Source organism: Cucurbita pepo, chromosome 8 (genome assembly GCF_057944985.1).
Source record: "Cucurbita pepo subsp. pepo isolate OVF chromosome 8, ASM5794498v1, whole genome shotgun sequence".
Taxonomy (NCBI): domain Eukaryota; kingdom Viridiplantae; phylum Streptophyta; class Magnoliopsida; order Cucurbitales; family Cucurbitaceae; genus Cucurbita; species Cucurbita pepo.
In genome coordinates this window covers 9,128,686-9,153,547 of record NC_141805.1, presented here as the reverse complement: position 1 = coordinate 9,153,547, position 24,862 = coordinate 9,128,686, and the positions used below count along the sequence as shown (strand labels likewise).

The 24,862-nt window shown below is 36.6% G+C and overlaps 4 protein-coding genes across 9 annotated transcripts; 1 reads left to right on the top strand and 3 right to left on the bottom strand.

The window, feature by feature from the left end:
• Nucleotides 1-2,771: 2,771 nt before the first annotated feature.
• Nucleotides 2,772-7,956, top strand: LOC111799538 (protein TPX2). Of its 4 annotated transcripts, none has more exons than XM_023682894.2 (17): nucleotides 2,772-3,134; nucleotides 3,499-3,642; nucleotides 3,746-3,835; nucleotides 4,054-4,198; nucleotides 4,494-4,599; nucleotides 5,291-5,341; nucleotides 5,695-5,792; nucleotides 5,887-5,962; nucleotides 6,049-6,111; nucleotides 6,228-6,343; nucleotides 6,444-6,522; nucleotides 6,598-6,663; nucleotides 6,781-6,840; nucleotides 6,935-7,012; nucleotides 7,129-7,173; nucleotides 7,373-7,476; nucleotides 7,560-7,956. In XM_023682894.2, exons 1-17 carry the CDS (start codon nucleotides 2,966-2,968, stop codon nucleotides 7,576-7,578), a joined length of 1,509 nt encoding a protein of 502 aa, XP_023538662.1. In that variant the 5' UTR covers nucleotides 2,772-2,965; the 3' UTR covers nucleotides 7,579-7,956. The 4 variants fall into 4 exon arrangements, with proteins under 4 accessions (XP_023538662.1, XP_086982532.1, XP_023538661.1 ...); XM_087126406.1 differs by having other exon boundaries at nucleotides 3,734-3,835; nucleotides 6,444-6,501; XM_023682893.2 differs by having other exon boundaries at nucleotides 3,734-3,835.
• A 139-nt stretch (nucleotides 7,957-8,095) lies between these two features.
• Nucleotides 8,096-11,010, bottom strand: OZS1 (C4-dicarboxylate transporter/malic acid transport protein). Its single transcript, XM_023682892.2, is given in 6 exon segments — nucleotides 8,096-8,576; nucleotides 9,234-9,577; nucleotides 9,666-9,698; nucleotides 9,700-9,767; nucleotides 9,770-10,127; nucleotides 10,196-11,010. Coding segments are annotated over 6 exon segments (1,731 nt in total). The 5' UTR covers nucleotides 10,742-11,010; the 3' UTR covers nucleotides 8,096-8,194.
• Nucleotides 11,011-13,535: 2,525 nt separating this feature from the next.
• LOC111800038 (Nucleotide-sugar transporter family protein) lies at nucleotides 13,536-15,032 on the bottom strand. The gene has a single exon (XM_023683613.2). The coding sequence runs from the start codon at nucleotides 14,912-14,914 to the stop codon at nucleotides 13,841-13,843; it is 1,074 nt and encodes a 357-aa protein (XP_023539381.1). The 5' UTR covers nucleotides 14,915-15,032; the 3' UTR covers nucleotides 13,536-13,840.
• An 867-nt stretch (nucleotides 15,033-15,899) lies between these two features.
• On the bottom strand, nucleotides 15,900-22,350 carry LOC111800037 (obscurin-like protein). Of its 3 annotated transcripts, none has more exons than XM_023683611.2 (7): nucleotides 22,294-22,350; nucleotides 20,446-22,160; nucleotides 20,182-20,332; nucleotides 19,935-20,082; nucleotides 19,591-19,836; nucleotides 18,569-18,848; nucleotides 15,900-16,150 (listed from the first exon to the last, which is right to left on the bottom strand). In XM_023683611.2, exons 2-6 carry the CDS (start codon nucleotides 22,109-22,111, stop codon nucleotides 18,570-18,572), a joined length of 2,490 nt encoding a protein of 829 aa, XP_023539379.2. In that variant the 5' UTR covers nucleotides 22,112-22,160; nucleotides 22,294-22,350; the 3' UTR covers nucleotides 15,900-16,150; nucleotide 18,569. The 3 variants fall into 3 exon arrangements, 2 of the variants coding, with proteins under 2 accessions (XP_023539379.2, XP_023539380.2); XM_023683612.2 differs by having other exon boundaries at nucleotides 22,286-22,339; XR_002815950.2 differs by lacking the exons at nucleotides 15,900-16,150; nucleotides 22,294-22,350 and having other exon boundaries at nucleotides 18,709-18,848; nucleotides 19,591-19,702; nucleotides 19,809-19,836; nucleotides 20,446-22,279.
• Nucleotides 22,351-24,862: the final 2,512 nt, after the last annotated feature.

The window sequence follows — 24,862 nt, the reverse complement described above, 5'->3', positions numbered from 1 at the left end:
CTCTTTGCACTCCTCCCATTTACATCTTCGTATATTCATAGTCTCATGTCCGATAAAAAAAAATAATACAAATATTAACGATCTAAACTCAAAATACTTTTTACAAAGTTATAGTTTGTTTTTTTAAATATCCATTAATATCGAAGGTGTCCACTTAATTCGCATAGATGGAGTCTCGTGGGGACCACTCCAAACGAAGTAGAGATTTCTCGTTTACATAGGGAATGAAGGAAGGATTGGAGAGACCCACTCCAAACAAGGCGGAGATTTTCGGTTTAAATGGGGAATGAACCCTTAGCTAAAAGAGGTTAGGAACAGAATTATATTCCCTATTCTCGTCCCTACCTAGTTCTCTAACCTACTTTCACCCCATTTCAAAGAGGAACTTTTCAGTTCCATTTTCAATTGATTAAATATATACATTTTATGTTTCAATAAAACACGAAGTCGATGTTACGTATGGATTGGATTGACCACAAAAATAATGAAATTAAAAAGAAAAAAAAAAGAAATAGAAAGGAAATAAAAGAGAGAGGAAGTAGGTCAAAGGCCAAGTGAAAAGCATGAGTTATTTATTTGATTTTGGGCCCTATCAATCAACCTATCATCATTTATAACACATCAAAATATGAATCTTTTTTCAAACAAATCTCAACCACACAATCAAAATTGGTAAAAATTCAACGTTGTGGATTGTCTATAGCGTTAAGCTATATGATTGGTTGACTTTGATTGGACCAGACCTATCGTGTTTATCACAAAAATAACATTTTAATTCAAGAGGAGAAGAAATTTTTTATTCAATTTTTAGAAATTTGGAAGATGGATTAGAAACTTTCCTCTGCTCGAACATTTTAACGTTTATAAGAAATGAAAGACTAAATTGAAAAACGTTCAAGCATAAAAAAGATAAATTAAAACTTTTTATAAAACGGGTTTAGTAAACTTTTTCTGTGTCGTGAACATGATGGTGTAAACATGATTACTACGTTTTTTATTTGAAATAGTTTTAATTTGATACCAATGTCTAAAATCTATATTTTCTTTACAAATTATTAAACTAATAATTTAGTTATTAACGGCCGATAAATCCAATCCAAACTAATTTGATTTAGGTTGAGTTATTAATTTATTTGAATTGAATTAAATTTAAATAAATGAAAAACTATACGGATTACTTATTTGGATTAATTTATTCGAATTAGATTAAATTTAAATGAATGAAATTATTCATAAATTTAGATTGGATTGACTCGAACCAACCTCAATTTTGACTTATTATACGATTATCAAATTTTTAATTAATATTTTATAATTAAAAAAATTATCTTTCAAATAGTTAAAAATTATTTTTTTAGAGTCATTCAATAATAAATAATAGTAAAAAATTATAAAATTAAATATATTTATTAAAATTAACAATAAATTTGAACGCATTAAGAAAATTATCATAATATATCATAAACACATTTAAAAAAAATAATTTCACAAAAATAGAAGGACAAGCTGTAAGTTTGAAAGAAAATAAAGAGATTTTGTTGGCAAAAATTTGAATTATTTTCAAATAAATACAAAAACCATATCATATAAAAAAAACAAAACAAGGTGTTGTCATAATAATAATAATAATAAATACAATAAAGAGTTTTAATTTCTTTATATTAAATTTTAGAAAATTATTATTCAAAATTAACGTGTCACATGCATAAAAGAGACTGACAAAAAAAAAAAAGAAAAAAAAAAGCCATTGTATTACCGAAACTACCCTTGGGCAACGAATTCCATTTGAATTTCCTTGCGGGCCCCACTATAAACCTCCTCCCTTATTAAAACGGCTAAAACCGTTGGTGGCATTCTTGTAAATTATTCCAATTCTCAGGGGCAAACTAATAGAGCAGCCGAAATTTTCAGTCTTCGACACAGAAGAATATCGCCGCCCGAAAACAGAAGAAAAGCTCGAACCCCCACGTTTCTGTTCCCTCATTTTCAAGCGACACGTATTCGAAATTACCCTTTTGCCCTTCCCGACATTTGAATTTCCAACCTGTCTCCACGCCATTTCCCACATTGTTCAGGGGTGTAATCGGAATAATAATTTGATGTGTTTTTATTTTTAATTTATTTAGTTTTATGAATTATTTTTTAATTCATTTTTTTTTTGGATCCAACTAGTTTAATTTTATTTTTTGAGGTAAATAATATGAGTATTATTTCTAAATATTTAAAAAATTAATCGTTTTAAAGAAAATCCTACCCGTCGACTTAACTCAGCTATCTGGTTAAGATCCCTGTAGTCTACGATCGTTGTTGCAACGTCACAGAGGAGTGCCTTTTTCAAAATAATTTTTAGGTCAAGCAAGATATGACTACGAAAGTGACATGTAGGATTGAGAAAACCAATTATGTGACGACTCAATTAATTTCGTGTTTTTAAATGCTTCCGCTTTAATTTATTTAATGACGGAAAAATAAACGTGGAGTTATGAAGATTTGAATCTCCACTCTTCTCGTACGGATTGGTCTACACTTACCTATCGTTTTAGCTTCTGTAAATCAAATTAGATATTATTTTATCGATCATTTATGTCTTAATCATTTAATTAATTTTTTTTTAAAATTTAAAATATTAGAAAAAGTTGAATTTTAAACCTAAAATAACATCCTTCCGTTATTTTTCAAAAAAGAGATTTAAAAGTTATTTTTTTAATTTTTAATTTTTTGGGTTAATAAATATTTGATTTGATTCGAGTTCACACATTTTTGCTACAGTGAACAAGGCAACGGACAAAACCACGCTCCCCGTCTTCTTCAGTCTGCTGCAAATCGCTTCTTCGATTTCTGGACTTAGGGCTTTTTCGGCGAGTTTTCCGACAATAACCATTGCTGCTCCTTCTTTTTCGACCAAGAGGGCGATCGCCATTACATTCTCAGTGTTGGTGAAACTGAACTCTGAAGAAGGAAGGAAATGGATGAGGAAATGGAGATTGAGCCGGTTGTTTTTGATGCTTATGAAGTCGATATTGAGTATGAGTTTGATGCGGCTAGGTATTTTGATTTCACTCGAGAGGAGAGTTTTGTTGAGGCTTGTGAAGCTGAGCTTTGGTTCCAGTCTGCTGAAAGCTACCCTCCTTCTCGTGAGTAATCTCGAGGTTTTGTGTGTTTTTTTGGTTTCGTCATTGGTTTTGGGGACTTTGATGATCGTTTTTAGAGGGATTTTACGCATCAATACGCTATTGAAATTTCTGTTTTGCTTGGTTGTACTAATCTTAAAGATGATCCGTTTTCGTTGTTTATGCTGTGGGTTTATTTCTTTGATTTTTCGTCGAGTGAGGAGTGTGTGAAGGGGACTGGGATTTGGGATTTTCTTGAAATGTATGACACGGGGAGTGTGCCAAGGGAACTGGTACTTTTGATTTTCTTGCAATAATGTGTGGCGCTTTCGTTGTGCTCATTTTGTTCCTTTGAATTTTCATTTTCATTTTCTTTTCTTTCTGTCAGCGTTTGTAGCCAAACTGTTCTTGAGGGAAGAGTGTCTTTTCGCCATTGAAAATGCGTCGAAAAAATCTGAAGGCCGGGACAGCACAATTGATTCGCATAATGATGACAACCAGGAAATTGGTTCAGTACGTGAAAATGATGGAGGTACATTTCTGGTTGAAGAATCTTCCGACTTCTATCCATTTCTGTTTTGATACACTGTTCTGGTCGGGGGCTGATATTGACAAATTACAAGATTATCTTGTAGATTGCCAAGATGCAACTAGAGGATTCTTCACCAACTCACGGGATGGAAACGTACAAAAAATTCACAATCAACAACTTCAATTTACATCAGGTGGTCAGTCCGTCTCTGAAGAAGTAACTTGTGATGTTAAAAGATGGAGAGTTTATTCTTCTTTGACATTGAGTTACTAAAGGATTTCATAAACTGCATTTTGCTTCTGTCAAAATTTATCACTTCTCAAATAGTAATGAATGGGATGAAATGGGTATTTGAATTCACAACCTTTTTTCCTTTTTAATGTGTTATTTCTCTTTAATTCTGTTTTCCAGGATCTAAATCATACAATCGTCCATCCCTGAACATACCCAAAGTGAAAGCCCCATCTTGTGTCAAGCCATCTAGACCCAGGGGCACCACTCTGATGAAACCAACAGTGAGCCACTTAGCGAGACAAACTCAACATACTGATATCAAGTGAGTGCTAGTGATGCTGCTCCATTTCGTTTTCTTGTTTGTATATAAGCCAAAATTGCTTTTTATTTGATATTGTCGTTTGTAAAATTTCACAAACCTTTTTGTTGCACAAACTATCATGAAAAATACATTAACTTCTTTGGGATTCTTCTTGCGTGCATAATTATCACAATGCCCTCTTAGTTTAGCCAGTGAGGCTAATTTTCGTAAAAGGCCTATTTGCTTATATGGAGGCCAGTAATGATTCTGTTCAATCAATTCTTCAAATAATGAATTAATATCCTATATATTTTAGGTTGCAGAGAGTACTTGTTAAAAACAATGAGACAAGTGTCTGTAGTTCTGGGACCGAAAGTCAAGCTATCAAGAAGCAAAAGCTGGATGAAGGTCACTCACGCAAGGTACATATGTTGTACAATATATCCCTGTCTCTATGATCTGTGATTATGTCAGTTTGTCCAGATAACTTCCTCTAAAGCTTATTAATAATTTCTAAATCGCCATAAATTATAGGTCTTTTTTATGGTGCAGTTTCTGAATCATCATTCTTATTATTTTTCTGATATTCAAGTCCATTGGAAAGTGTTACATTTCTACCCTTTTTCTTTCTTTCTTTCTTTTTGTTTTTTGGTTATCATCAATGTTTTTACTCGATATTGTCAAATCACTGTTATAAAAGGCATGTTTGGCTCTAGGCGTTGTGCACCTTTGGGTGTTGTCGGGAGTCAATTGAGATAATTTCACTCAAATGAGCAAATCGTGTGTCTTAGTGATATCACTATGGGGGTTTCCCCGTTTTTTGTTCATAAGTGCTTTTCTTCAATTTCTTTCTTTCCTACTCTTCCTTTTTTCACTTTAATTTATAATTTGTTGATGAACAATAATATATCTATTATTTCTCTCTTCTTTTTTATAGGGATTTTAGCAGATAATTTGTCCATGTTCTCTTTGCATGTATTTTTTTATCTCACCTTGAAAGGGCTAGTTGTGCCTTAGTGTGCAGTTGAGTACTCAGCTGATTATGGAGTCTTTTGAACTACTCTGCTATGCACTTAACTTAGTATGAGTTCTAATTTTAACCTTGCATTACAGGTGAATGAAATAAAGCAGCAGACTAGTTTGGTCCATAAGCTTCCTAAAAAGGTGTGTGTTTGTTTTTTTTATTTTTGTTGATCATTACGTGGGTTAACCATACTAATGTAGCATAGATTTCAAATTTGCAAGAAATTCCAGTGCGTATCTCCAAATTTTGGTGTCTATCTTGTACTGTAAGTTCTGTAGGTTGGCCATACTAATGCATATGTTCTTCAGTCTTATATGGACATATATGCTGGGATTTTCCAATCTTAGAAGTTTGCTCTTTGTTTTTTTCTTTCCCCGCACTATTTTGAAGTCATTTTGAGGTATTTTAACTGAGTCTGGATTCTAATCATTATGTGGACTAGAAATCTTAGTGAATTATATGCAAGAATATAAATATATTGATGTATTGGCAGGATGGAGTTGCTGATAAATCTACTACGAATGCCAAGCTGAAGATTACAATTCCTAGGCAGCCTGACCTTGAAACAGCACATAGGGCACATAGAATAAGGTTTGAAATTTATACTACTTTAATTAACTGTAGTAAGAAAAATCTTGGTCCCATCCTTCATAGGGGTTACAGTTACTTTTTGCTTTGATGTCAGATTAAAAAGTAAGATGGAAGAAGATAACGAGGTCACAACTACTCGAAGGTTTAGAGCCCGTCCGCTAAACAGAAAAGTTGGTACTTCTATCCAATAACAATTGGTTGTGGATTGTCGTGTCCTTTTTGCTGATTGGCGACGCATGTCTTTTTCATATCGCAGATATTAGAGGCTCCATCACTTCCGCTCCCAAAGAAAAGCACTCCCAAATTGCCTGAGTTTCAAGTGAGAGACATTTCCCTATCTTGTTCAACGAGGATTCATTATAACCAGTGTTTTTAAAGGAAAGCTTTATACTATTCCTCATGTTGTCTTTTGTGTTTGTTTCCCTGCCTCTTAAGGAATTTCATTTGAGGACGTTGGAGAGGGCCATGCAAAATACTTCTGCTGTTTCATCCTCAGCCTTTCATCATGATTATTCTGACATTACAGTCACCAGAAATATGGAGTCTAGAAGGTATGCAAATGGAAAAGAATCTTGTACTGCTCCCATTAAAGTGCAAATACTGACGTTCTTTTGTCAGAATACTAATAATTGACATTTATCTTGTCTATAGATCAAATGCCATTGATGATAAAAAGAACGATGAGTTTCATGTCATGCAAAATTTCAAGGCATGTCCTCTTAATAGGAAGGTAGATAATTACTTAATTGGTACTTTGTATAATAATGTTGTGCAATTAGACTTATTTATGGCATATTTGGTGCAGATGTTTTCAAGTAAAGGTGAAATAGGTGTTTTTAGAAATAGCAAGCAAGAAACCACAATACCAATGGTAAAATCCTTCCCCCCCCCCCCCCCCCCCCCCCCCCTCCCCCCATATTTCATTAATGTACATTCTTTCCTTTCTTATTCCTTAAGGTCTCTAAGCTGACGTACTTACTGCATTCAGGAATTTAAATTCCATAGTGAGAAGAGAATTCTACAACCACCAACAGAACTTTTCAAGAAGGTAGATCTGGGTTAAGTTCGTTTTTTTTCTTCTTTAATATTTCTATATCATTAGTTCTATGATTAATGTGATTGTTTTAATCTTCTTATATTAGCTTTCCCTAACATCTCAACTCTATTCAAAAAATGGACCCTTGGCTAAAGTTCCGTCCCATCTATCCATGCCTTTGAAGGTATTAATTCATTTTCATGACTTCAAAATTATCAGCATATTTACTTGCAATTACTGAGAAATATCAAAATTTTCTAAACATTTAAATTTTTTTATTCTCGATCTTTTTGGAATAAGAGCTCGAAGGAAAATAACTCGGTGTTATTTCAACCAGAATACAAGGTAAATGCTGTACTTTTTTTTTTTTTTTTTTTTTTTTTTTTTTTTTTTTCTCTTGTACAATTTCATTTCAATATCCTACAGTATCGATTTTATACTGTAATATAAGGTTTCTTTTCTGGGTTCAATAAGATTCAGTATATGGCTTCACTGGTAGAAATGAAGTTTTTATATTGTCTTAAACATTAGTATTCCGTTGTAGATAACTCCATTGGTGAAAGAAACGCCTCCATTTGCGGGAAACCAGATTTATTTGGGAAATAATGGATGCATATCTGATTCCTGCAACAGCCCGTTGACCATGAGGTATGCCGTATGCATCAGTTGTGATAGTTTTGCTAATCATCTTACCACTTAAATTATCTAAGACAATTTTTTTATCCATACAGGAATCTGGGAGTTCGCTAAGTATGTAGTGTTCTGAAAGATTGGTTTCTTTCTGCTGGGGCATCTGATTTTGGTTTCAGCCTTTAAGTAGTAATCATTACATGATAGTTGAGAACAACAGTACAGGAAAGGTTCTCGAGCTATTTTTTCTTCATAGAAATCAGTTAAAGTCTGTCCATATAGTACAGGAAAGGTTGTCAAACAGGTGTCTTCGAGATTTATGATTTATCTAACCAGCTCTTTATGTGTTCCCCCAACTTGTATCCTAATCCAAATAAACATGCAAGTTCGCCGGATATGTACAGCCATCACTGCCCCCCTTCAGCTTCTTTGTGTACCCCCTACGTAATTGTATTGTTCGCTACTCACAAAGAATATACATACACAGCTTCATCTTCACAGTTGCATCCCTCATAGAAAACTTACTAGACTTTAGACTCTTTGAATTGCTAACCATTTATATTACTGGTAGTTCATTCATTCAATGAGCAAGTGTAGAAACTCATGATCCTGAGGAGGTTTTCATTATAGAAACTCATGTCTTCTATATTATGAACACTGCAATGAATCAAAGTCTGAATGTTACAATACTGGTACTATGAATGTTACACAACTTTTCTGGGAAATTAATGTGGATTTATGAACTCTTCTGACTGGTTGAGACATTTGTATAAGGAGTCTCAAGCTGTTCATTCTGTGCATCAAAATCCTTGTTGTGCTTGGTAAGAGCTTGCTTTGTCCAGCGCTTTAGATCATAGGCCTTTTTGAAGGGTCTCCTGTCCTTTATAAGTCTCCTCTTTGTGATAGCAATGGCCAGGTCATTGGGGAACAATGTCTTCCAAACAAAAGCATGAAGGAGAGTAGAGACAAAGAGAAGGGACACCATGGTAGAGGACATGAAAGAAAGGGCAAGTGCCAGTCCTTTACTTACAACTGTAGGGACATGCTCTGCATACTTTATGGTCGCCACTGAAGCAGTTGTCATTGAAAATGTGTAAGACCACCAAGCCACTGAAAACCTGTAAAAGTTCACATGTTTTCAGGTATAATAATTGTATTGATCTGTTGTAATGCAAATTCTGATGTCTATTTTGTTTTTCATTCAGTGATGGTGTGATCCAAGGCAGTCTCTTGGGTTTGATGGACAGCGGCTGTTCACATGGGGGAAAACTACAAAAAGTACATTCTCTGAATTCTCTATGGATGCTTATTTTATATAATATACATATGAAATTTCAAAAAGTAGATTCTATAAATGCCTTCGTTTCCTAGCAAACTAAACTTATAAAATGATCATGACAACCACTTATAAAATAAAGTTTCAAAATTTTAATCGAAAATTTTGTATTTAGTTAGGAATTTGTGCAACATTAAGGATAATATAGATCAAGAAAAAATGGGGAAAACTCAAAAGATTAGAAAGTGTTGGATGCATTTTAGTTTGAAATTTTAAAAAATTTAGAGCTTGCTAGTAGAATATCTATTTAACCTATGGGACTGGAGTCTCGCCTCGAACACGGTGAAAAAAAACTCCATGTAAGCTAATAAAATGAGGGAGGGAGGGGGGAGGAGTTTCTCCTCGTTAGCTACAACCCCGTTTTAGCTAACGGGGTTGGAGACGGGGACCTTTTGGCGACAAGCCATCAAAGAAGAAAAGAAGGGAAGAGAAGTGGAACCTGAATCCAGTGAAGAAGTTGATCCTTACAACAAGGGAAATATAGAGAAACAAAGCAATGAAGAAGCAAGTTCTTGACAAGCCATCAAAGTCTCGATAAATGGTCTGCCAAGCGATGCTGGCGGCGGAGGGCGCTGCAATGAACATGGAGTAAACAGGGTGCAGCTCCTTCGGCAGCGCCTCACTCGTCGGCAGCCTCTGATACAATGTCACAAACACTACGAGATAGTGTGCGAACCCCACTGACCATAAGAACTTTGCTGCCTCCAACCACCCACATTTTGCTGCCAGTATTGCCCCGACGAAGTTCCCGACCACCGACAGGTGTGTTGACGGGTTCGCCACCTGAAATATGAATAAAAGATTGTGAACTTAAATAGAGTTAGACTAGATTAAATATTGCATAGCATACAAACTTAAATTATTCAGGCACCTTACACAGACGACGCTTCCCCCCGGACAGCCACTGCCCGTAAATCTTGAGCTCGAGTAGGAAGTAAGGTCCCATGAACACAAACCAGAGAGCCGGGTGGAGCGGCTCCGACGCCCACCCTGGCGGGGCGCCGATGACAAGGAACATGCAAACAACCCAAGGAGCAAAGAAGAAGTTTACACGAACAGGGTGGAAGTACTCTCTCTTAACAGCTTCAAAGTAGAAGATGCATTTGAGAATGTAGGTCGTTGAAACAGCGAAAAGAGCAGCCATGGCAAGGAGCCAAATGGCGAGGTTGATGAACAGGGAGACGTGAAGGAACTCAGTAGCGGGGCTGGTCGCCAGTGCCCGCCATAGCACGGCCTGGCTGCTGAGGCCGAGGCAGATACCAAAGCATCCGATCGGGAACCGAAGAAGGAATGGCCATTTCTCATCTTTTGGGAGAAGAATGTCCTCAGAGTCCTGAAATCAAAGAGATTATTTGAAGATGATCTTAGTTTAATATAGTTATTGATAGAAGCTTATCATACCTTGACTTGATCAAGCTCAGGACCTCTAAGAGCAGCAAAATATCTTCCAACCGGAACACTTTTATTCACACATTCATCCATTCCTTCAGATCTTTCATAAGTTCTTTGAGATTCCATTTCATTTTTATCATCTTTTCTCGATGCCATTATAGAATTCTGCTTACTCAGACCTGACTTTGTTCTAAAGATACTAAAATCTCCTTTCTTCCCTTCACCAATGGTAGAATCAAACCCTCCAAAGCTTCTCCCACTCCTTGGGAGAGCCATTCTCTCAATGCCCTTCCCTTTCGATTCCCTATTCAAACCCGTCTCCAACGACATTTGTCGTCCGAAACTCCGTTGTTGTGTCGGAGGTTGCGGTGGCCATAACCGATTGTTGTGTTTCTTCATCCGCTTCTCAATGGCATCAGCCAACGCCGATGCCATTTTTGGCGGAGCGTGTTCTTCTCCTTCCTCCTCCTCCTCGCCCTCTGAAGGTACTTCACGTATGTCAACGAGACGAGGGTTTACATGAAAAATGGGAGGAGGGGTTTGTTTTATGTCCATTTTTTCTGGTTTTTTTGAAGAAATTTGGGAATGGGGAAGATTGTTTTGTTGATTATATTTGTTTTTGGGTATTGATGAGGTTGTTCTTATTGTTCACAAGAACTTGGAAAAAGTGAGGATTGATGTGTTAAATCAAATTGAGACCAATACTTTGGTGAGGCTTTTAGGATGGATATCTCGTGGGAAAAGTGGTGAAGCCATTAATTATAGTTTCTTAGTTAAGTTTGTGGCCATAATTTACAAAGGAAGTACGTCGGGATGGGTCGGGATTATTTAAAAAATAATCGTTGTTGAATTGATTTTGCATAAATGTTTGATCGTTTTATTACTTATCTCAAATTCATAATTATCTGAAAGGTTTTGCAACTTATCTTGAGCGTCCATTTATCTTGAGGGCTTTCCACTTGTTCTCAAATGTACTAAAGTTAGCTTGAGGGTTTTGCAACTTATTCTCGAACGTTAATTTGTCTCGAGGGTTTTGTGACTTGTTCTCGAATGTAAATTTGCTTATTCTTGAGATCGATCATTAACTTATTAAAGAGTTAATTACTGTCTTGAGATATTCAAATATTCAAAGAGATTTCTAATTTTCGAAGTCAATAGGTCACGAGTCTTATCATCCCTTTCAACTTTTGAACTTTTTAAATGAAAGAGAGAGCTTCTATATTTATATAATTTTTTACGGGCACGTGTGCAAGTACTTTAATAGCTTTCGAGTCCAACTATTGGACTTGGGCCTTGTTAACTTTAGACTCGGACTTTTGGGCCCAAATATTTTTTTTTAACAGATACTACCTCAACTTATCTTAATAATTAGTAAAACGAAAGATAGAGAGACTAAGAATATGCTACCAAATGCAAATTTTATTAAATTTGAAAAATCTAAGCATCGAAATGAACCTAAATCAAAATTCACGACCAAATTTTAATTTTTCCTAGAATAAAATTTTTAAATAATGTCATTTCCTCAGAAAACGTGAAAAGTCTCTTTCTATTATTCTAAATTCATAAGAACATAATTTTCTTACGAATATAATATTCTAAGTTGAGAGTGGAAATGAAAGCATTATAATTATAAAAGAGGTTACGTAATGTTTAATTTGTTCTTTAATACATCATCATAATGTTTAAACTTTTTATTTTATTTGGTCAATAATACCATAAATCTCACTCATTAATTATAATTTGTTTTAAATTTAAAGGGTAGTACATAAGAACAACCTTAAATTTATAATACACTAATTTTATTTATTTTGATAACATAATAATTTAAGGAAATACGATTATATAATTTTTTTAAATTTAAAATAATTTTAATTTTAATTCTTTTCTTATTTTTAGAAAAAGGAGATACTATTAAAACATGCGTGGCTATAAAACATTAATCTTTCTTTATCAAAGTCACAATTTTTTCATTATTATTATTATTGTTTAAATAAAAAGGCATAAACCCACATGTCAATTTATCTTTATTGATGTAGACAATGCATTTACAAAATCAAATCTTTTATTGTAAATTAAAATTTAATTTACATTTTGATCCATAAATTTAGTCAAAGTTCATGTATATATATATATATATATATACCACTAAAATTAAGATTTTTAAAGTTGGAGACCATAATAAATCTAGCTCGGTCAAGAGGGATGTATAAAAAGATTAACAATAACGAATAAAATAGTTTGCTTAACGATCAGAATAAGAAGATTTGAATTTCCCGAGTCATCAAGAAGTAATCCAAGAACAAAGCAACAAGGTTAGGTCACAGTGGATTTGGTTTGTTCAAGGTTGAAGGTAGGGGTTAGGCATTGAATCATTTTCACCCATAGGATACAACAAATGATGACAGAAGATGAGAATGAAAGAGATCTCCATATCTCAAGCAACCATGCAGAATCCAAATAATTCAGTCCAATACATCATTCACATTATCCAAATCAATCATTCAGTCCAAAGATTAAGCCAAGTTCATGATTTTTCTCAACAAAGATCTATACAGAGAAGTTTAATTACAATATACGACTTCAAGATGGATAATAATAAGCTTTAGAGTAACAATGACATTGAGTAGACCGTCACGGCGTGGATTGAAAAATCAGCATGTCCCTAATAACCACAATATACAAATTCGAAATACTTTTGTAGCATCTCTCTCATCATACATCTAATATGTTGCTCATCGTGACTCTTCGACTCAAAATAACATAAGTATGTGTTCTAAGAGACAGAATAATCAGATTATGTACAAAACCCTTTTGATATTTAAAAATCTATCCATACTCTGAATGCATTTGTAGGAACCAACTGATCATAACAGCCATAAGGGTTCAACCAGAGTAAACAAGACTATTAGTACAATAATATCACTACGCTACAGAAAAATCCCAAGAACCAAAGCATTTCATTGGAAATTTCTCAAGATTTTGATTGTCCAAACCATCTATTAAGTATAAACGCAACAAAATTTGGTTGAAAAAGGTACACTTACAAGGAGTCACTTCCCCTGAAACAAGGAAATAAATAGAAAGGTGAAGAATCACAGCATGTGACAATAAAGTAGACAACCAGAAAACAGATGGTCATTTGAAATAATGGCAACAAAGTAATTAATATTGACAATATGTCATTTGGTGTGTGCTATTTTGCCTTTACTTGGCATTCTTTGACTGAGCCTTTCTGAAACTACACAAGTTTAACTAAGTGACAATAATTAGAGACCTTTCAGGTAACCCTTCAAGAGATTTTTTTCAACAAAATGGAGGTAGGGAGAAGAAATTTATTTCCCTCCCCACGGAATCAAATTGAACATTATATATTTGAATCATCTGGGAAACCCAGGATGCAGCAAAAGTACACAAAGATACAGCAAGGCCAAAAGGAGAGGAAATTCACTCCCATTGATGACCACTCCAATCGAGAAGAACTCAAAGAAGAAAGGAAGAGATCAATAAGCTTTTCCTTTTCTTCCTAAATCATATACATTCCATTCTCTACTTCGAAAGATTCAGCCAAAAAAGCAATAAATCAAAGAAAATGGACGCACCCTTATTTCCATAGAGATCGATCCGCATAAAGTTAATCGAGATCTTATCTTATCTTCAATGGGTTGTCACTTTGGACCTCTTCTTCGCCTCACTGTAAAGCACCACACCCATGATAGTCACAGCAAATCCTGCCATGCCCATCACCGTAACTGGGTTTCTGAAGATCAAAACAGAGACAACAGCCGCCACTGCAGCCTTTGCATTCCCAAGCACCTGCAATGTGAGTGCACTGGTGTGCTTGGTCACCAAGAAATTGGTCAAATTCACTAAATAAGCCACCGTAGCATTGCCAAGCAACAAGAATACAATATACGAATTCCCTCGAGCTTTCTCGACAGTAATGGCAGCTACATTCCCTTCAATATAAAGGCTAAAAGGTAGCAAAATCATAGCAGCCATCGGAGCCATGTACAACAACAAATTCATAGAGTGAAGTTTCTCCGCCTCTGAGGTCAACAAAATCCCCTGAACCACAGATTTCAACGCCCGTCCAGCCGTAGAGCCAACACACACCAAAAACCCAAAGAAATGAAACAAGGGCTCACTATTACTGGCCAAAACAATCCCAAACACCACAGGCAAGAGCGCAAGATAAACCTCAGCAGACTCCTTCTTACAAGTAATCAAAAAGGCAAAAATGGCAGTGAAAAACGGTGTCGTAGCACCAATGGCTTGGTTAAACGAAACCGGAAGGTAACGAAGAGACGTATTCCCACAAACAACAGAGAAGGAGAAAATGGCGCTGAGAGCAAAGATTTTAAAAAACTGTTTACGAGAAAGAATGTGCTGCAACGGAACAATCTCAAGAAAATTAATCGATATATAGCTATAAGCCGCACAGGCAAGCATATGAAGCATCGTGAGGAAGATAGGGTACCGGTAACCATAGAAGCTCAGAAGATATTTGTTGAGAAGAAGAACGCCAATGTTGGAGAAGTACCATGAGAGTATAGTTACCACCGTCAAGACGTTCGGCGAGAGGTAGGATCCGATCGGAAAACCAGCCGCACTGTTGCGGACGTCACTGGGCGGCGTCATTGGAATATCGATAGCCTGGTCCGCGGCGGCGGAGGCATCGAGGCGAGGGTTGCTCATTCGGCGAGTGGTCCATGTCTGAGCCTCCACCATGGCCAAAGAGGAAGAGAGAAAGAAAGAGAGAAGGAGCTACAAATTTCTCTCTCCAGAGAGTTGCAGGTTTTTAGAGAGAGAAAGGAAGAGCGAGATCGGATCTGGAAGAAGAAGAAGAAGAAGAAGAAGAAGAAGAAGAGAAGCTGAGGAAGACGATTGATAACGCAAGGGAACGTGGATTTTGGAGGGTGATATGATCGGACGGTGGATATTCAGATTTAGGAGGAAGATAGATATCAGCCGTTGGATTAAGGAGATGACAAATTTAGAGTGTCGGTATAGTCTCCATTTTGAAGACTTCGGCCTCACGCTTACTACACTTCGCTTAATAAATCATTTTTATTTTATTTTAAATATTTTAAAATTATTTCAGAATAATTAATAAACAAATAAATATTTTTAATTTTTAAAAAAATATATAAATATTATTTAGAATAATAATAAAACTAATTATTCCTGAATTGAGTTATAAATTATTATTATTATTATTTTCCTTAATAGAATTAGACAATTAATAAGATTAAAAAACAAATAATTCAATTATGTTCAATAACCTTATAGTTAATATTAATTAAGCATCAATTTCAATATTTGATTTACATAAAATCTATGTGGCACTTTAAATAGTGAATAAATATTATAGGTATATGAATTATTCATATATATATATGACAACTTATTATAAATTAAAGATTAATTATTAAATTTGAATATTTGAAGAAATACAGAAACAAAAATAGTAATTTATATTATTGGTTGAAAAACATGTAATTTAATGAAAACAATAATAATAACAATAATAATAATGAACAGCCATGTGATTCAATGTTCCTGCATTTAATATTGAATGGAAAAGCTTCAAATAGAAGGAATAATTACATTTCGATTTTTATCCACGTAGATTAATTAAATATACGTGGAAATATTGAATTATTAAATTTAAAATAATAAAAATCAAAGCTTAAGCATTGTTAACTCAAATAAATAAAAGAAAATGATGCTATGAAATTAATTGTACATATCATGGTAACAAAAGATCAGCTACAACTACAATGCATCATTCTCGTATCGATGATTGCTACCGATACTTAATCGAGTAAATGATGTGATAGCATGAGAGGAATTATGTTGGAATTGAGTCGAAGAGGTTCTTGTCTGTCATGGCTTGGCCCTTCTAGTACGGCTAGCGACCGAAACCGTTCTCTTTTAAATATGTTGGTCGTTCGGTGACAACACCTACGTAAATAAATGCAAACACACACAGTAAGATTGAGTGAAGTTACGACATCAAAACACGGGCGGGGACGGGGTTTAGTTCTAGTTTCAGTTCTACCGACTATGAATAAATACAAAAGTAGCATAGTGATATTTCAGTAGGAGTTCCATCAATTAGTTGGAAGTCCAGCACAAGTTTCTCATCACCAGTTCATGCCATTGTATGGAAACAGACTACAGAGTTATGAGTTATGACCATTTTTAAGCTCCCAACAGCTTGTAATTGTCTGATTTTTATCAATCCATAAGAACAACCGTCACAGTTTTCCACAAATTTCTATACCGTCCAGCCAGCAACCTGGAAGAGCTTCTGGAAGCTACTCATGGATTAAACTTATCCAAAAGGAAGGAGTACTCCCTAGCCGCAGAAGAAAAATAGGGAAAAAGTAATCTGTAGTTGCTTCATCCTTAGAATGTGTGAGATCCCACGTTGGTTGGGGAGGAGAGTCAAAATATTCTTTATAAGAGTGTGGAAACCTCTTCCTAGCAAACACATTTTAAAAACCTTGAAGGGAAACCCGAAATGGAGAGCAGCAGTGGGCTTAGGCTGTTACAAATGGTATCAGAGCCAGACACCGGGCAATATGTCAATGAGGAGGCTAAGCCCCGAAAGGAGGTGGATACGAGGCAGTGTGCCAGTAAGGACGCTGGGCCCCGAAGGAGGGTGGATTGGGGGGGTCCCACATTGATTGGAGAAGGGAATGAGTTCCAACGAGGATGCTGACCCCGAAAGGAGGTGGATTGTGAGATCCCACATTGGTTGGGGAGGAGAACAAAACATTCTTTATAACGGTGCGGAAATCTCTTCCTAGCACACATATTATACAAATCTTGAGGGGAAGCCCAAAAGGGAAAGCCTAAAGAGGACAATACCCGCTAGCTTCTTCCTAGCCGTGGGATTACAAAATGTAAACAGCAACCAAAAGGAGAGAGTCCAACGAGATTCTTTATTGTAATCTGTCCCAAATCCTAGTTATCATGTTCAGAGTTCCAGCAGTCACTCGCAAGTAGTCTTTTTGGTTGGAGAGAACTCAAATTCTAACACAAAGCCAGTAATCCTTTAAAATTCTGATTTACAGCCTATTTTCTAGCTTAAACCTGAGGAAACGACCAAACTACTCATCGTATTTAGGAATTTTAGGTAAAGGGCAGCTGTCCTTGTTTCTTTAGGCTTACTTGATGGAGTAGATTGAGCAAATCTAAGCCTTCCACCTTTAGATATGAACATTCCATTCAACTAATTAAGCCTCGAACTTGTCCCAAAATGGGCTCCCTTTAGGATCATCCTCTGGATGAATGCCAGAGATTGTTAAAAGGCAAAAATTATACACCAGAAAAGGTAGCCCATCCACAAACTTCCTCATTTTTTGTGTTTAGGTACCTGTTTCCAAGAGGTTGATGTATAACTAAGAGGCGTTTAAGAGAATATTTAATTTTCCAGCATGCCCTTATCATTTGGGCTGAAAATAGTTGTGTCGTCAGTATTATACATGATATAAAACATGTTTTATAAACTGTGTGTGTCAGATCCCACATCGGTTGAGGAGGAGAACAAAACATTCTTTATAAGGATGTGGAAATCTCTCCCTAGTAGACGCATTTTAAAAACCTTGAGGGAAAGCCCGAAAGAGAAAATCTAAAGAGGACAATATCTGCTAGCAGTGGGGCTTGGGCTATTACAAATGGTATCAGAGCCTAAAGAGGATGCTGGACCCCGAAGGAGGGTGGATTGGGGGGGTCCCACATCGATTGGAGAGAAGAACAAGTATTAGCGAGGACACTGGACCCCAAAGGGGGTGGATTGTGAGATCCCACATCAGCTGAGAAGGAGAACAAGATGTGAAAACCTCTCCCTAGTACATGCGTTTTAAAAACTTTGAGAGGAAACCCGAAAGGAAAAGCCCAAGGAAGACAATATCTTCTAACGGTGGGCTTAAACTGTTCCAATGTGGCTCTAACCATCAGGAGAACCATCAGGAGAACTGGAAAGAAAATGTCTAAAGAAAATGTTTCTGTTTCTAATATGGCTTTGCTGAGCCCCTTTGTGGTTATGATTATTGGACTTGAAATTAGTAATTTGGGTCATCCAATAAGAATCTTCAGGTTTATAGTACTAATATTTATTTTACACCATCCGTCTTCTAAGCCTTCTAATATGTCTATGAAAACTTCGCACACAGTACACAGCTTCCAAATAAACAAAATACATGCATCTCAACCATAATTTGTTGCTTCTTTAAACAAAAATACACAGCTTCCAAATGATAAACACAACTAGGATAAAAGCATAAGGAAAATCTTATATGTACAGCATATGCAATAAACTTAACATTATTAACATGGAAGAAGAAAATCAAACCAAGAATTAAAAACTCATACCTCAAAGTCGTGCATAGGATCGAATACGGTTCAATGGGTCAACAATCCATGAAAAATTTGAAAGCCGTGCAGTTTGCTTCTCGTTGGAGTGAGCATCGGCACTCCTCGATCGTGAACAAAGATAAGATAATGATTGTAGCCATGAGACTAACAAGGGTTTGCGTGTGACATCATCAGCTTCTGAAACCAGGGAGTATAACTGATCAAGAACCATGTTTTGGCCTTCTGAGGGTAACTTGATGACCAGTTGTGCTAAATTCGTCATCAAGCTTGGGAGTACCTAAAATATGGCAGATGTAAAATCCAAACAAAAGAAAATCAGATAGAAATTCAAGTATATAAGTAATTAGTTCATCAGTGACTACTAATTGAAGTACATCAAATAAGTAAATTTGCTAGTAAGTCAACCAAAATCTAATTGAATAATATCTTGCCTGCATAATTAATTTCGTGAAATTAACATTTCATTTACAAGATATCTTAATATGTTGTTCAAAGAGAAAGAATAGAAAATGAATTCGGCACTAAATGTAACCACTCAAGCCCACCGCTAACAGATATTGTCCGTTTTGGCCCGTTACGTATCATCATCAGCCTCACGGTTTTAAAATGCGTCTACCAGGGAGAGGTTTCCACACCCTTATAAGGAATGTTTCGTTCCCCTCTCCAACCGATGTGGGATCTCACAATCCACCCCCCCCCCCTGGAGGCCCAACGTCCTTGCTGGCACACCGCCGGTGTCTGACTCTGATACCATTTGTAACAGCTTAAACCCACTGTTAGCAGATATTGTCCGCTTTGGCCCGTTACGTATCGCCGTCAGCCTAACGGTTTTAAAAGGCGTCTACTAGGGAGAGGTTTCCACACGCTTATAAGAAATGTTTCGTTCCCCTCTCCAATCGAGGTGGGATCTCACACTAAATATGGAAGAACAAGCATCTTAAGTTATCTCCAATCGAGGTGGGATCTCACACTAAATATGGAAGAACAAGCATCTTAAGTTATACAAAGTAGTATATTACCTGTATATCAACAAGAGAAATGAGCCGTAGAAGCATGTCTAAAATTTTCTTGGAAGGCTCTAAGTCTCCTTGCCATGTCTTCCACAGATCAGCATCATCCATGAAGTTTTCACTGCAAAGGCTTGTAGCTTTTACAGTCAAACTGTCGATACAATAAAAAATGGATGGACTTCCAGCAGGAAGATATCGAACCAAAGCTGCAACTCCTGAAGCCATACCTTCAAATGGTGTAATGCCAGGATATCCCTAAAATCATAGAAGTTGAAAACTCCACATCAACTCAATTTATAAAGCTAAAGTTTGTTGAACAAATAAAGAAAAAAGTCTCAAGTTGAGAGTGATACTGATAAAGATCTCTCAATGTAGTAGAAAACAAGCTCCTCTTTCAACATCACTCTATTTCCATCTTCGTCGTCGTCCTTCCCTGATATGAAAGCTATAAACACCGAGTGTGAAGCTCGGGCTACTTTTGCATTTGGATGTCCCATATATCTAATCGACTTGGTAATAGGAAGTAAAATATAGTTCACGAGAAAAAATAAGAATAAAGAAAGTGGAATTCGTGAGAATACGTTTACTAGAACAGGATACAAAAACATTGTTGGAGCTACCACCTTCCTGTATACTTGGGTAGGAACACGCTCAATGCACGTTGGAATGACTCGTATATAAAACAACATACGTGCAGTTTGCACCTCATCTTCGGTCCATGTATATTGTAATTTCTGCCCAATAGAGCTATCTAAAAAACAATGAATTTCAATTTTCAAATCCTCTTAAAGCATAGAACAATATTAGCATAAGAACCCAAATAATTAACTTTCATGGCAAAGTAAAATAATTTGAAACCAATACCTGGCCCATGTGTTTGATCTTGGTATGAGGGCATTGATTCAATGAAAGAGACACAGGCAGACTCATTCTCCTGAACGCTTGCAACAACTCCTCGGATAGTATCCATATATTCGGGCATGCGAATACGACGAAAGTATTCCATACAAGAGAATGAATCGAGTATTCTTACTGATACATCGAACTGTGTTTCCGGTGTATATTTGGAATTTAACTTTTCTTTTGTGACAGCTAATGCAAAAACTACAACCATGAGGAAAGCAGACTCTGCAATTTTTTCTATATTCTCTAGTAATTCATCCTCTCTATGACGAAGCACCAAACCGACTCGTCGGTGCCTTGAGTAGATGTCTTGACAGTAATCCCAGACAAGATTCTCTACAAACTTTTTGTCATCTTCATCAATTGAAGCATACCGACTACAAAGAACACCAGCGATTACCCCTGCTTCCTTAAACGGAACACTATCCAGATGCTCTTTCACTAGAGAATGCCCCAACACACCCGACTCACCAAGCGAGAATTCGAGAAGTTTGGCATATAAACGCTGCAAAGGAAATATTTCAGTCAACAAAGCATAAGTAACACAAATGAGCACAGGTGGGCGAGATGCCACAGGACCGCAACGTGCTACTGCCAATGAAATACACAATAGAAGCAGGCTCCTTCCATGGTCATTGCCTGTAATTGAAGATCCTTCCATAGTAGAAATCAAATTCTTAGCTATAGATTCTAAGCAATCCACGGCTGAAATCCTTATTCTTGATATTGTTTCTCTTTCTGAACTCTTCAACAAGGCTTTGTAAGAATTAAAAGCCCTCAATATTCCAGCAGCAGCCATTACAACAGCAAATGAAGCATAGCTTTCCTTTGAAGATTCTAAAGCAGCTTGGCTTAAAAGATCTAATTTCTTGAATGAATGAAGACTAATCAGACCAGAAGTCACCCATTCAATCAAGTGCAAAATCATTAGCCCAGTAGAAAGATTACCAGTAGGGCTACCTATCTTACCCCAAATTCCTAATAAAGAATCTAACAGTCTAACAACATGAACATTCACTGATGAAGATAAAGCATAACCAATCCCAGCAAAAAATTCTGGAACTGTACCTCCAACTGATCCAATCAGTAGCCATTCTTCTTCTTCCAAGATCCTGCAAAGCAACTCCAAACAGCATAATTTGGATTTTTCAGAAGCTGAAACTACATACGAATTAGCACCAAGAATCAAAACCCCTTCCGAGATGAACAAAGGATTCTTCCTCAATCCAATTTTGGAAGAAAAAATTTGCGAGAGAATCTCAACGGATGAATCGACAAGAACTAAAGAGGGCCGGAGAGATTTTCTAACCCAGATATAAAGAATCCTCAGGAAAAGAGGATACGATTCATCAGGAAGAGATAAGTTCGGAGAAGATAGTATAGAAATAACCAGCTTAGCTTGTGGGTCAGCAACATAGAGTGACGATTGAGAGTTAACGAGCGTTTTGAGAGATTGAATGTGGCGATCATCAAACAATCGATGCTCCAAACTGCTTCTAAGCTCAGCCCATGCTTGGATAATTTCTCGAGCAGACGAGGAACTGATTTTGGAGTTAAAACCACTGCTTATACCGCTGATGCTCTTCAACCATTCTTCGAGGAAAACAGAATTCGCCTGCTTTGCCATCTTATCATTTGGAGGTACAAAAATGGCGAGCGGAGCATATGAAAGAAAGCTTACAAGAATCAAACAAATGAATTGGAATTAGCAGAGAAGAAGATAGAATTTGTTTGTTTATGCAAATCTTATTCTTATCATTTCTTCTACAAAATTGAGAAACCATTGATGAAAGGAAAATACATTGTTACCAATGAGCGCGTAGGTATCTTCCTCCACACCAGAAACAACAATAAGAAATTTGAACCCTTTTTTTATTTTAAAAAATATATATATATTAAATTTAGGAAGAAAAATCAAGTTTTGTTTTATTTAAAAACTTAAACAAATGTGCTAACGTGAGCATAGTGTCACGATCGCACTCTTACAACAATGGGATAGCGATTGGGTAACATTTGTTCTTAACCTAGAGAACTCAATCGTGTGAAGTTTGGACTTCGCGGATAATATTGACGTATGCTCGAGTCTCGGATCATGTTTGATAGAAATGTTTTTAGAAAATATGAACGAGGAAGTACGTTGAAAACAATTTGAAAGAAATCAATGTTATAAGCTAGAAGCGAATAAGCAACCACCATAGTTTTGATAGCATATAATTTGGGTAGGAAGAATTGACAACTAATCACACCGCTCTAATACATTTGGGGGCATTTTAGTCATGCTAGGTGTAGAGATGATTTTGGTGATATGCACTTTAGTATTGACACAACAAGAATAGTAAATGTCAATCTAACAGGGAAGCAAGTAAGAGAGGTTTGGAACTGGGCATGCGACCATGGACAAAACTTAATTTCTTTCAAGCGATAATCTATTTCTTTCGATGGATATGTTGGCACAAGCCAACCAATACCACAAGAGGCAGCTAAACACGAACACCAGTCAGGCCTCAAGCATGTGACCCACTTCTTGAGCCAGTCCAATGTCTATATGACTTAACCCTCTAAGTCATCTTCTCACACAACACACTGTTCAACTTCTTCGAGTCATCCACTGGACGATAGCTCAGGGTTGTCTCCACCTAGTCGATTATCTTTTGCTCGACTTCATCGACTCGACATCTCCTCGTTGGCTCATTTGACCTAAGTGACTCGACTTTGTTTCGGTTTCTGGAAGATGCAGATTGAAAATTATTTGTACTAGAAAGATCTTCACAAACCCCTGTTGGGGGTGAATTCGGATACCATGACCACGGAGCAGTGGAAGCTCAAGCATCAACAAGCCTTAGGGCTGATCCGGTTGACGCTATCCAGAAACGTGGCATTCAACATCATCAAGGAGAAGACAACGTCATATCTGTTGAAGGCGCTGTCGAATATGTACGAAAAACCGTCGGCTATAAATAAAGTGTATTTGACGCGAAGATTGTTCAATCTATAAATGTCTGAAGGTGGTTCTGTTGTTGATCATATAAATGAATTCAATATGATCGTAAGTTAACTGAGTTCGGTGGAAATTAATTTCAATCATGAAATTAAAGCATTGATTTTGATGTTATTTTTACCCGAGTCGTGGGATACTGTTGTTGCCGCAATCAGCAATTCCCGAGGATTTGATAAAGTGAAGTTTGATGAAATTCGAGATGTAGTTCTCAGCGAAAGTATTCGCAAACAAGAAATTGGAAATTCATCTGGTAGTGCTCTCAGTGTTTACCAACGGGGAGGAAGTAAACCGAAGGGCTCAAACAAAGGGCGATCAAAATCAAAGAACCGAGAAAAATCTTCAAATAGACCAAACATAACGTGTTGGAATTGTGGTGAAAAAGGTCTCTTTCGGACAGATTGTACAAGACCAAAGAGGGAGCATAATCACAAATCTGGAGATGATGATGATTCTATAAATTCAGCAGAAGACATTGGGGATGCTCTAATCCTCAGCGTGGACAGTTCGATTGAATCCTGGATTTTGGATTCAGGTGCATCTTTTCATTCGTCTCCAAATAAAGAGTTGTTTCGGAATTTCGAGAAGGTGTGTCTTGCCGACAACAAAGATTTGGAGATTAAAGGAAAAGGAGATGTCTGCATAAAAACTCTGACAGGAAATTAGTGGACATTAAAGGATGTCAGATATATTCCTGGTCTTAAGAAGAACCTGATCTCTATTGGTTAGTTGGACAGCACAGGTTATGCAACAGAGTTAGGGAAGAGTTCATGGAAGATTATGAAGGGTGCTATGATGGTAGCATGTGGCACAAAATCTGGAACCTTATACACCACTGCAGGGTGTCTGAACATAGCTAGTGTTGCTGAGAGTGCTTCAAATTCAAGTTTATGGCACAATAGACTTGGACATATGAGCGTGAAAGGAATGAAGATGCGACTGCGAAAAGAGTTTTAGAAGGTCTGAAATCTGTTGATGTAGGTTGTTGTGAGAATTGTGTTATGAGCAAGCAGAAACGAGTTAGCTTCCCAAGGATGCCAGAGAATTGAAGAAAGTACGGTTGGAAATGGTCCATACAGATATGGAGCAAGGTTCCAAAACCACTAAGCAAGTGGGAGTTGAGCTTGAGTTGCAGGAAACTCACCTAGTGATGTTGTAGCAGATACTCATGAAACTCCTGAGACTACTGCTAAGAAACCAGATGTGGAGCAAGGGTCCAAGACAACGAAGCAAGTGGGAGTTGAGTTTGAGTTGTAGGGAAACTTACCTAGTGATGTTGTAGCAGATACTCATGAAACTCTTGAGACTACTGTTGAGAAATTAGATGTGAAGCAAGGTTCCAAGACAACGAAGCAAGTGAGAGTTGAGGTTGAGTTGCGGAAA